This window comes from Oryzias latipes, chromosome 3 (genome assembly GCF_053564925.1).
Source record: "Oryzias latipes strain Hd-rR chromosome 3, Olatipes_Hd-rR_3.1".
Classification (NCBI taxonomy): Eukaryota; Metazoa; Chordata; class Actinopteri; order Beloniformes; family Adrianichthyidae; genus Oryzias; species Oryzias latipes.
Window position 1 is genome coordinate 21,740,533 of NC_136239.1, and position 12,210 is coordinate 21,752,742.

Below are 12,210 nucleotides of genomic sequence, written 5' to 3' on the forward strand. Positions count from 1 at the left end.
AAACTCAGCCAGTTTGAGTGAAAAGCATATCTTGTCTTAAATCATCAACCTTGATAGTCGTTTTTTGTGGGATCTTTTCTGCACAATGTTATTCTGATTGACTTAAACCCTCGGTTGAATCTTGCGTGTGTTTGTTTAACCTTTTCTTGGGAACGAATCAGAAGGCTTGTCTCAATGAACTTTGGCGGGTGACTTCTTTTTTTGCTTTAGGGCTGCATCAGTGTCAGTGAACCGAAGCATGGGCCCGGAGGGCAAAAACAGGGAGAGGAAGAGCTGACAGAGAAGGAGATCAGTGAGGGAAAAAAAAGAAACTAGATTATTCTAAATAAAGAAGAAAATGGAGGAATATTCTTCTTTTGTCACACAATCTGTTTCCCTATTTTTTTTCTTTTATACGCCCACTTGCTTAAGATGTCAAATAATCTGAAAAATTCTGCCTCATCACAGTTTCCTCATACCTTTGACGGATACACAATGAATTTATTAATATTAGGATTTCAGTGTATTAATGTTTGCCATTTGGAGAAATACATAGCTTTTAGCTTGCTTGCTTTACAATGGTTACATTTCATTGGAGGTTGCTTGTTCTACCATACAAGTCATTTTATTGTGATGTATTTCTGTCTGAAAATTTACCCATGTGTGACACAAACAGCTCCTTAGTGGCTGAAAGTTGTCATACAGTCATTCTGAGAGAAGCAGTAACTATTTTAAAATGATTAATCACCTTCTACTTGTATCAAAATGGAGGTGTTTTACCTTTCCCCAGCTGTGCTCTATCAGTGTATGGATGTTGGCTTGAATGTCTCAAGCTTGTACTTTAACTCTGCTCTGTTACCTAGCATCAGGTTCCTCTGCCTTCTAAATGTTAGCCTTAGTTTGGCCACGCTATGTGAAATACAGTTTCTCCATGCATATTTTTTTGTATTCCACTTTATTATACGAGTTGGATGGACTCTGTTGCCAAGCTGTCCTTCAGCAGGGAGCATGCTGGCCCTGAAGCCTGCCTAAGCACGCACAGGAGCAAATTTTGAGCAAAGTTACATACCAAGTGTGCTTGGTGCTTCTCGAGCTGGAAAACATCTAGGCTGACATGAACAGCTCTGGCTCCTGCAGTCATTGTGCCGCAAGGGCTTACGTTGACAGCTGGCCCAGCAGACCAGCTTCTCAGAATGAATCCAGTTTTTAGTGTCGTCGGTTTGTGGGAGGTTAGAACATAAAAATTCCTTGTTCAACCTAGTCATGTAACAATCGGCTCATAACTTGTCATCTGCAAAGTGCATGCACGCATCTACCGTCTGCTTAACGTATGCAAGAAGGTGGAAGGGCGTTTGATAATCATTGGATAATCATTGTAATACCTGCAATCTTACACTTAACCACTAAAGAAAAAAAAATGTGTCTAATACAAAAAGCTAATAAGCTTTTTAAGTTGTTTGCCAAACGTCTGAAAAAGGTGATGCAAGAGCTCACTTTGCCACTCGTGTTTCCCCATCCCTATTTATCTATAGAAAATATTTATGGGATAAGTTCAAGTCAAAGCATGACAACACCTCCTGACTGGCATGTCGTCAGCCAGGAAGGCGATTATTAAGTATTCCCAGGAAGCTTACCTCTCTCCCCCTTATTTGTCAGACGCAGATATCACAGTTTAGAAGTGATTGATACCAAACCTTGGTAGCTCCATGTTGCTTTTTTCATGCAGTGTCTGACAGAGGAACTTACAGTGATCCTTTGTCTGAGCGGGCAAATGGAATAAGAATGCCAGATTAACTTTTTTGTCATCTCTTTTCTTTCTTCTCTTTTGTGCAAACAATAGAAAATGAATTGGGGGGGGGGGGGTGTCAGAAATTTACAGTTATTCCTTCATGGTTTTTTTTCTTTAAAAAAATGTATTAAGAAAAAACTTTTTGTTCGTGGTTGTTGAACCTGCAGACGTCTTATTATTTGGAGCTCATGACAGTTCATGCAAGTCCTTGAGTTGGCTTTAAATGAGTAATCCTATAATACTGCATCATCTTGTTCTCCCAGAAAAATGAGCAAAAACTAATCAGCATTAACAGCTGCTATTAATTTATTTTAACTTTGAATGTATTGTTAGGGTTGGGTTGTTTTTTTTTAGCCTTTATGATTCTTTCAGACTCAATTTTCAAAGTTTTTTTTTTCTTAGCATTTAGTGTCTAATATGAATGTTTATTTCAAGCTTGAAGAATCAATCAGTACATAAGGTATTTGACTTTCCAGCATGTCATCACATTGTAAGCAGTAGGTCTGTTTCTGATAGCAGCTTCTTCACATCACCTCCATACATTTTTTTTGTAGCCTTGTTTTAACATAAAATATAGAAACCAATTATCTACAGGCTTATTCTCAAGATGATTATTTGCCTTTTTTTAAAGTTTTTTACTATTGTTCACTCAAGAATATTTGAAAAATAATCTTTGTTTTGTGGTTTAAATTCTACTTGTTTCTACCTGTTTTCTTTTCGCCATGAAGGGTTTTTAGATTATAGTTGAATGTTTTGCATAATTTGTATGTGTTTGTCAGTGAATTGGAATCTTTTTTGGTCTGTAGAAAGCAAATAAGTTACATGTTTTTAATTACTCTGTAAATTAGCCTAAAGCATTAGACTCTTAATTTAAAAGTTGCAGGTATTACTATGCTGTTATTTTATCAAAGATAAACCAACACTGCTGTGCCTATACAACTAAATAGCCTCTTACCTTTTTCCTTAACTATTAAAAATGTTAAAATATGTGCACCTTTCAGAAGTACTATTTTTATTTATAAACTTATCTTGAAGCACTCCTTAGTAAACAACTACGCAGAACCATTAAGCAGACAAACATGTGCAATTTAAAAACGGGTAAGGAAGAAACTCGAGTTCCACCCCATCTTGGTTGGACAGCACCCATAAAATATTCTAGTATGATGCACATTAATAGAAAAATGTTGTGTTGTGAACATTTATGATTTATGATAAATAATTGTAGCCCTAGTCCATTAGACAAAAAGTCCTGATGTTTTGGTGATTGCTTAAGAGTGTGAAAATAATTAATTCATATGGATATTTCTTTTTTAAATTTATTTAAATATCATTAGTGGGAACTGTGTTATTGTCAGAGTGCCACATTTTACAGAAAGGTAACAGAGCTTTTGTTCAGTAAAATGTATGTTGTATAATCCAAAGGACAGTTATAGGTTAACCTTCCAGACAGGTACTGCATCAAGTTGGCCTGCCTTGATTTTCAGCTTCACACCTTGCAGCTCTTGTTGCTGGGAATTCAGCCTGGTCTGACTCATGTTGCAGGGTGATAAATCTGCTGCTAATCTCTAAGGCCAGATAGTGTGCTTGGTCTCTGTGTCCCAGTCAGTTTGATCAGAGCTTATTTACACCTATGTTTCCTACAAAAGTCCTGTTCCCAACAAGGCAAGGGGATATTTTATGTGTTTAATAATTCATCCACGTCTGAAGCAGTTACCTGTTGGTTGATGTTACAAGGCAAGACTTTATAAGAGAAGTGCAGAGGAACTAAATAGAGGGAAATCTATGGTTCTTTACGTAAAGTTCCAATGTTGTTTCCTATAATTAGAAGTGCAGTGAAATTCTGTTTGTCTTATTTACTGAAATGATTTCTGTTCTTTGAATTGGTGCACCATTTTTAAAAGCTTGACTCTTTCCCTAATGCAGACGGCTTGCAGGAAATGACCTGACATTCATCCACCCTGAAGCCCTGTCTGGACTGCATCAGCTCAAAGTCCTGTAAGCATTCACCCCCCATGCCAACATCAGCACACACAATGCACACATTTATTTCTAAAGTTCTTCACACACTGACGGCCAGAGTGACGTTTGTGGAAATATTTTGCCGCTATCTGTCACTGCTACCTCAGAGATCGTGGTAGAGTTTATCTAATCATTTTTTTCTGGCATCATTTATGGTTGTGTCTAGAAAAACAGAAACCTTTACACAGCATAAAAACAGAGGTAAACCTGCTTACTTTAAGCAGGCTGAGGGAAACGAGCAGCTTTTCCCTGTTGATTGTGCTTTGAGTAAAGGGGTCAAAGTCCTGCCGTTTCACAGGTGAGGTCTAGGACACTGCTGACAACACAAATGTGTGAAGGTGTTGTAAATACTTTTCTCACCAAGTTGTTTGCTCCTGCGTAACACTACCATAAAAATAAAAAAGACTGAATTTAAAAGGAATCGATAGGCATCCATTTTTATAAACACTGAGGCAGGATTACTGTACTTTATTCGTACTCAATACTTACCAGAGATACAAGTGCTTCAGTTTCGTTTTTACGCAAATCCATAAAACCTTTTGTTGTGAAAATTTTAGTCAGTCATGGATTAAAAGATGATTAAAAGTTCCATTTAAAGCAACATAATAGGTTTAAGTTTTTTTAAAATGCTCCTCTGCAGGTTTTCATCCATGCACCCACAGGTGAAGTAATGCTGGATTCAGGGCATGACACCCTCTCTAGACTGCAGTCTGACTTTAGGCATACTGCTAAGACTTTTTACCTGTTGACCTGAAAGTACTTCATATTTCCTCCTGAAACTGTGATTCTAAAGTTTTTCTCTTGGAAAAAATCCAAAACAAGCTGCATGGCTGCTGGAACTAATGCGCAGCAATCAGATATTTTGACTGTTTTTGTTGTGCATGCAGAAGACTGTAACAGACTGCAGACATTCCTTTGTGTTCATATCAACATCCAGTTTATGAGAGATGAGTTATAAAACCAAGAAGGCAATACAGAGGGACAATTGTCTATCCAGACTCTTAAGACTCACAAGCAAACAGAAAGAATGAAAGACAAAAAACCTTTGGATCTAAAGGTAAATGGAGTCGAGGCTGCCACAGTTGTGATATGCTGTGTTGTTGGAAATTCCAAAAACAATACACACGTTACAATCCAAATCTTTCACTCATAGCTCTACAGCTAGTAATACAAGTTCTGGAATAAGTTTGAATTTACACCTGCACTTGAATACAACAACAAAATTACACTGAGTGCATTTTTACACAGAGGATCCCATTCACCGTATTAAAATGTAAATGTTTGAACATGTTGGATGTCTGCTTTTCTTTTCAGGATGCTTCAGAACAACCAGCTTAAAAGTGTCCCCAGTGCAGCTCTAAAGAACCTCCAGTCTCTCCAGTCTCTGTAAGTTATCAATAAGAACACACACACTCAGCAGGATATTAACATCCAAAAACTTGATATTGTTTGTGACAACCCCACAAAGCCCCTCCTATACATGCAGGTACAATGTAACAGCATGGTGTTGCTATAGAGCAGTTTATCTTCTAATGCAGTGTTTTTCAACCAGTGTGCCGCGGCATACTAGTGTGCCGTGGGAGATGGTCAAGTGCGCCGTGGGAAATTGCCCTCATTCACTGATCTAAAAACATTTTCCATCTTCAGGAAATCAGCTCTTTGTTCATCCAAACAGGCCCTGATAAAACACTGAGTAGTTAGGAATATAAAAGATCTTAAAATTAATTTTTCTTTGTGTTTATTTAATTCTATTAAAGACATTTTGACAAGAATGCAGGTACCGCGATTTAGCTGCAGCTATAACTGTGTAAGGAAAAGTCCCGCCCCTTTAACTGTCTCCGCCAATCATTCTTGAAGGCTTAATCACATGTCATCAGTCTGACCAATCAGAAGTGGTTAAAGTCTTCACTTCCTTGTTCTGATTCTGCTGATAAAGTCGCTCAGTTCTAACAAAAATACTAGCTAAAGCTCGTCTTTAGCTGTTGGTTCATCTCTTAGAAAAAAACAGCCGCAACTTCCTGCTTTTTCTGCCACAATTATCACAAAAATCCACGTGAGATTGCGGGGGGGGGGGCTGCCGAACAATGCAGACCAAGAATTACTGCTTTCTTTTTTTTTTGGATGCTGGTGTGCCGCAGGATTTTTGTCAGGGTTAAAGTGTGCCGTGGCTCAAAAAAGGTTGAAAAACACTGTTCTAATGTATATAAAGTTTAGAATTATTTCTTAAAACTGTACGGCTGGATAGCTCCAATATTGCTTCCTATTGTTGTTGCACAGGTACAGTTAGCTTGGGGTTGTAAGGGGCTATAAGCTAGCAGGAGAGTGTAAACAAAGGGATGATGGGATATCACTGGAGGCTTACGTCTGTGTCAACAGTCCCAACAACTTAGGTGAATTTTTGATGAACTCCAACTGCTCTGTACAAACTTTGTCCTAGAAGACGACACAGGTTTTTTGATTTGGCCTACAAAGGGTATACTCATAAGTAAAAGACCACTGGGAACACTTTTACAACAGACCAAAACAATGAATGGGAATACATATTTCCCACTCAGATGAATGTAAATGTGTGTCTGTAGACAGCAACTGTTAGATTGAGGTTCTGATGGAGATGTGCTCTGAAAATGCACTAAATATCTATCTGAAACAGATTTCAATTCATTTACTTTAGCTGGGAAATGAGGTTATGCTCGGTCTATTTGGCATTGGATGAGATTTTTGTGCTTTTGCTTTGCTGGTATGTCCAAAGATCCATTTTGCCAACAGTAACATACTCATAGGTCTTGCAGTTTGAAAGATATTCCTGCACATGTTCAAAATCTTTCAATCATGGACTCTGTTGACTCTGGAAATTGCTGACCTTTCGACTGAAAAGTTCAAGTCGTCGCAAAACTGATGGTTATGTAAATATGAATGAGTTTAGTTTGACGTTTATCTTGCTTCCAAATTAGTATAATGAAAGCACCATCTGATGTCAGCTGCAAACTCTGGATCTATCAAATCTCAGCCTAGCGGCGCCCCAAGTATTAGCGTGGCTGCGCTGTCTGTGTGTTTCAAAAACGCATTCAAACTCAGTGTTCCACTTTGTTAAACCTCATAGTTATTTAGGTGTGTGCAGCTGTTGCTGAAAATATGCCGGATTTATCTGGATGGGCTTTTCTGTAAATGTAATGCTTTCCTGTCATTAGGAGGAGTTTAAACATGAGTGGGAACTCTAAAAACTTTAAATATTTTTGATACTGACACAGTCTGGAGGCGGTGCATTAAGTCTAGCAAAAGAGTTGGTTTTGGCTTTAAGTTTTTCATCAGATCTTAAACTTTTTTTTTCCCACGAGCCCCTGCAGTTCTTCTCAACAGAGTTGGCATTTTCCCTTTTTTTTTTTTTTGGCCACTTTAAGGACTCTATTTGATAGAATAAATGATGGCTACTAAACTACCTCCTTCTCCCTACCTGTCAAAAGCTGACATTTTTAACAAAATGACCTTTTGTCCTGACTAAAGCTAAAATACCACAATCTACTAATTAATTCATACATTTTGGTTTGGCCTAAAGACCACAATTGCCAAAAAGAGTACACAGAGATCAGTTTTTACTAAGTGATTACCAAAATTGACAGTTTTTTGTTTCATCTTCCAGAACATCTGAGGGTCATTGTTCGCTGGCATGAAAACATTTGAATTTTCCTCACTATGTTTTTTAGCAACAGCTTTGAGGAGAAGAAATTCAGCAGAACAGATCTGATGACCTCCACCTTAGGGATGCTTTAGCCTCGTCGTTGTTTGATATTTCTGTCTAAGCTACCTGTTCAGAGGCTTATTACATGCGGTTAACCGCATTGTTGATTTAGTGGAATCATAACATACCTAACCAGTTTAACGTGTGGCTTCATATGAAAAAATGATTAATGTTTTCTAGGAAGCCACAGTGCTGCTTTAAAAAAAAAGTTGTTTTTCTTTTGATCTCTTTCTACAGCATGAACACTACGCCATCCGCATTCGTGTTAATTCCTCTATTCCTGTTTTTTTCACTTCATATGGACTTAGGAGGAATGGATACAGCTGGAGAAATGTGCCTTTTTTGTCCTTTCTTTTGAACCTAATCTAACTTAAGTTATTTCTCTATGGAGGTCTTACAGTGTGCAGACAAAGTTCTTTGGCAGAAGGAAGGGCTTTGTTTGTATTAAGTCTTTAGGAGGTGGATGTCAATCACGGCTGTTTTGCTCTCAGGCCAGACACTTGAGGAATTTAGAGGGAGGGTGACATGCACAGCAGAGGAGGATAGCAGGAGAAACCTGCACTATAGGGGAGAAAGAAACTATTAATAAAGGTGGTTAGATAAAGAACACATTAATGATATTAATATCATCATTTACCAGTACTGGTGAACATTAGGAACACAAAAAGGCACATATATAATCTAATGTAAAGGTTTTGAGTAGGAGACAGTCATGTTGATTTTAAGGCCTTTGTCTTCTTTTACCATTTTTGTTTCATAGCCGCCTGGATGCAAACCACATCACCACAGTTCCAGATGAAAGTTTCCAAGGCCTCCAGCAACTACGCCACCTCTGGCTGGACGACAACCACCTGACCCAGGTCCCTGTTGGCTCTCTGACACACCAGGCAAACCTTCAGGCTCTGACGCTGGCTCTGAACCGAATCACCTACATACCAGCAAACGCCTTTGCAAACCTCACCAGTCTAGTTGTTCTGTAAGTCATTGTAAGCTTTTATCCTGCGTGTGGTTACAAATGTTCATTCACGCCTCGGCTTTCAGTGTTTAACATGAATTTGTCTTGTACTGTCAATAAGTGAAGCCTGTGCACACTAAGCGTAGTGTAAACAGTGTTGCAATCACCAAACCATTAGGTCCATTTTATTGTTAGGTATTAAAATTACACATTTTTCGATGTCTTCATCCGTTTCTTTGCTTTAAAATAATCCTATCCTTGTGCAACGTGGATATTTAATGGAAAAAAAAGTCGTCGTTTGGCATATTTTAAGCCTTGCTTATAGGGTTGTGCCGATGGACGATACCATCGTCCATCGTGATGGGTGAGTGACATCCCGATGGAGAGATACCATCGTGATGCCACGCCCCCGCCACGCTGCGAGTCGACACCATAAGCCGCAGTTACATGTGAAAATATCTTGACCGGATCAATGGTCGGATTAGAATCCAACAGTGTACATGGTTCCAGAAAAATGTTTTCAGAATATAAAAAACATTCACATGGCTCACACTTTCGGTCGGAATAAATCATTCGCACATGCGCAGTAGGGTTTGAAAAACCGGAACCGGATATCAGTTCCCCCGAGCGGCTATTTTTTTTCTCAAACTTTATTGAATGTGACAATTCAATACAAAACAATGTTGCCGAGCGGCTTTAAACATTGATATGTCAGCTCGGTAATATACAAGACAATCTTCTAAACGTGCTTTTAATAATGTTACGATTATTATGAAACGCCTGATCGCTCATCGTTTTATTTTTAATCCGTGTGGTCAGTGCTTTTTCTGTTGAAAAGCGGAGCCGGAAAGAAGCCAGAATTAGCAGTATGCTAACAGCATTAGCTTGGGTAGTGCTGCAATCTGCATCTTGGCTGCATGTAAACATGCGGGAATAACATCAGCCTTTATTTAGTCGGGACACGACTCGAAACACAAATCCACGTGATTGTTTGAACGATTTTTAAGGATTGAGCGGCCTTTCTGCTTTTGAAGCTTACACCGCCCCAAAGCGCTGTGTGTGTGCTCACGATCCTCTGCTCAGACACACACTTTTAGACCCGGTTCTGAGTTCGGAAGCCCGTTCCCCTAGAGCTGCGGAACGGATCGCAGTTTTAAATCTCACACATACCGCTCATGTAACAAAGCACCCCCCTCCACTCAAACACAAAGCTGTAAGTCCGCGCTCCGCCGGTCCACTTGACTAGTTAAATGCGGGAGCGGACCACTTCTTTTCTATTTTGTTTGTTACTTTTTTTGTTAAAGTCACTTCCCTCAGTTTATACTGGATAATCGCGGATGAGTCATTAGTTGGGTAATAAAATAAAGTAATAAAGTAAAATAACAAATAGCAATTATATAAGACCGAAATATTAAAAATAGCCCCCCCCCACGACGATATCATCGTCCATCCCGATGGTTGACAGCAAACATCGTCAACGGCCAATTTAAGGGACATCGCCCAACCCTACTTGCTTAGATATCTGAAGCATACAAACTATATTTTATGCAGTTATAAAAAGGTTGGAACATCCAGCTTTTTCATGTTTTTTTTGTAGATATGAGTTACACAAACTCGTACTGCAGTGGGAACCAAACATCTTATTTAAAGTGAGAAAACCCCCCAGATAGGTGAACATTTTAGCTTGAATAAATTGCTGTAAATAAATCTTAATTTGTTTTTTTTTTTAGGTTTTTGAGCAGTTGGTATAACAGAAATGTTGGGTTTGTGCTCCCTGGTGTTACTTTATGTTGTTTTAAGGAACTGCAAATCAGCCTCCAAGTCTAAACATCCTGCAGGATTTATTTTTGCTGCAGCTTTTAAATAAAATTTTATGGTCAATACCTTTTCTTTTGTAAATCTTGATATTTTCCTCTTCATGCCGTTCTGCGTTTTTTTGTGTTTAGCAACGACGAATGTCATGGGGATTTCAATTTTAATGTTAACAGGATTTAAAATAAATGACACCACTTTGCACAGGAATGTAAATCTAGGTGAATGTTGGTTTATCTGTGGAGGGAAATGCGTCCATTTTCATGTCTCCTTAACTCAGACTAGAAGTTTGGGGGATTTTTAGTTTTCTTTGCCCCCTCACAGTTACTGTTATACATGGCCTAAATACACACATGTACGCAGAGAAACATTGCTTCAGGGTTAATATAAACAGGTCAAAATAAACAGGAAGAAAAGAGCCAAATCTAATAGTTAGCTCAAGCGCACAGCAAACACACGCATTGTACAAACACCTCCGTTTGCTTTGGAAAAATATTTGTGCAGAATATTTTAGCAGCTGTAAGACTGGACTGAAATACTGTTTTTTAAATATTTATTTGATCTCATCGTCGTAACTTTTTTTCTTTTCTGCTACTAGGCATCTTCATAACAACAGAATCAGGGAGATTGCAAGTAACTCCTTTGCTGGGCTGGTGAACCTGGAGACTCTGTAAGTCCACAGTGTGCTGCTTCCCCCCACACCCACTTCTGCTCCTATCCTGCAGACATGATTGTGTCCACTTCCTTCTTTAATTGCTGTAGGATAAATAGAGTAAAGTACGTGATGCTTATCAACTCTGCCCTCCCACTGTTCACTTCCTACTGCCACACAGCCATGAAAAAGCCTTTTGGTGACAACTTCAAATTAACAGCAAACAGACAGTAGAAGAAGCCAAATGGAGTCCTATTCTTTTTTTATTTATTTTTTATTAAAACAGTACATAAAAAATGAATACAAGGGTTATTATTTGCAGTTGTTATACAATTTAGGGAGACTTGGGTAATGTATTTTGTGTTTTTTTTCTTATTTTGGACCACAATATAATCCTCATTGTAGTTGTCATGTTTTTGTAAAAAAATTAAGTTCAGCTGTAGTGAAACAATTTTGATCAGATTTAGTTAACCTCAACCAGAATCCTAGAACAAAATTTGGAAAAAGTAAACAGTCAAACAAACTCCTGCTGATCACAAAGAGACTAATGTGGCTTAGAATATGACTTTTACTTTATTTTTTGCAACAGTTCATTATAAGGTAATTATAGCATTTTGTCTTTTTAATGATACTGAATTAAGTGAAAAAATTATTAAAAATGTAAAAAAAAAAATACTGGTACACCTTTAATTAAGAAAAATATATGAATATATTTACAAAGCATATGCAATAAATTAACACCATAAAGAATTTTTGATTATAAAACATTCAAATATAAGACTGAAACAAACTGAAAAACACAAATTTTGTTTTTAAATATTGAAAATGTGAATTTTTATTTTTATTTTTTTGTGCTGAAAAAAACATTTGGCTCCTTTTTTTCGTTCTTTGTTTTTACTCACAGAATTTAAATAGGTACTTTGTTCATTTTTGTTTAAAGAAATGACATAATCTGACAAATATCAAAGATCAGATCCTGCATCTCTCATTGTGGAGGAAGAGCTAATGCATTCATTCAGATTGGTTTATCCAACACTGAAAGAAAACCACATTCACTTCCTGTGTCCGTCTGTGTCTGTCTAGAGATCTTAACTTCAACAACCTGATGGTGTTTCCTAAACCAATAGAAGCCCTGCCCAAACTGAAGGAACTGTGAGTCTAAAGTCATCCATTTTTGTTCCTAGAAAACCATAAACTCATCTTAAAGATGACTAACTCATCATTCCTGCTGTGTGTGTTCCATTCAAATAATGGGAAAAATGTTAATC

At 37.9% G+C, this 12,210-nt stretch overlaps 1 protein-coding gene across 2 annotated transcripts in view; it reads left to right on the plus strand.

Annotated features, from left to right (window-relative positions):
• Nucleotides 1-12,210, plus strand: part of lgr4 (leucine-rich repeat containing G protein-coupled receptor 4) — a 31,434-nt gene that overhangs the window by 12,874 nt on the left and 6,350 nt on the right. For both annotated transcript variants that reach the window (XM_011489840.4, XM_011489843.4), the window contains exons 3-7: nt 3,692-3,763; nt 5,102-5,173; nt 8,284-8,499; nt 10,889-10,960; nt 12,026-12,094. In XM_011489840.4, the coding sequence (XP_011488142.1) occupies nt 3,692-3,763; nt 5,102-5,173; nt 8,284-8,499; nt 10,889-10,960; nt 12,026-12,094 (501 nt within the window). The remainder of the gene's footprint in view (nt 1-3,691; nt 3,764-5,101; nt 5,174-8,283; nt 8,500-10,888; nt 10,961-12,025; nt 12,095-12,210) is intronic.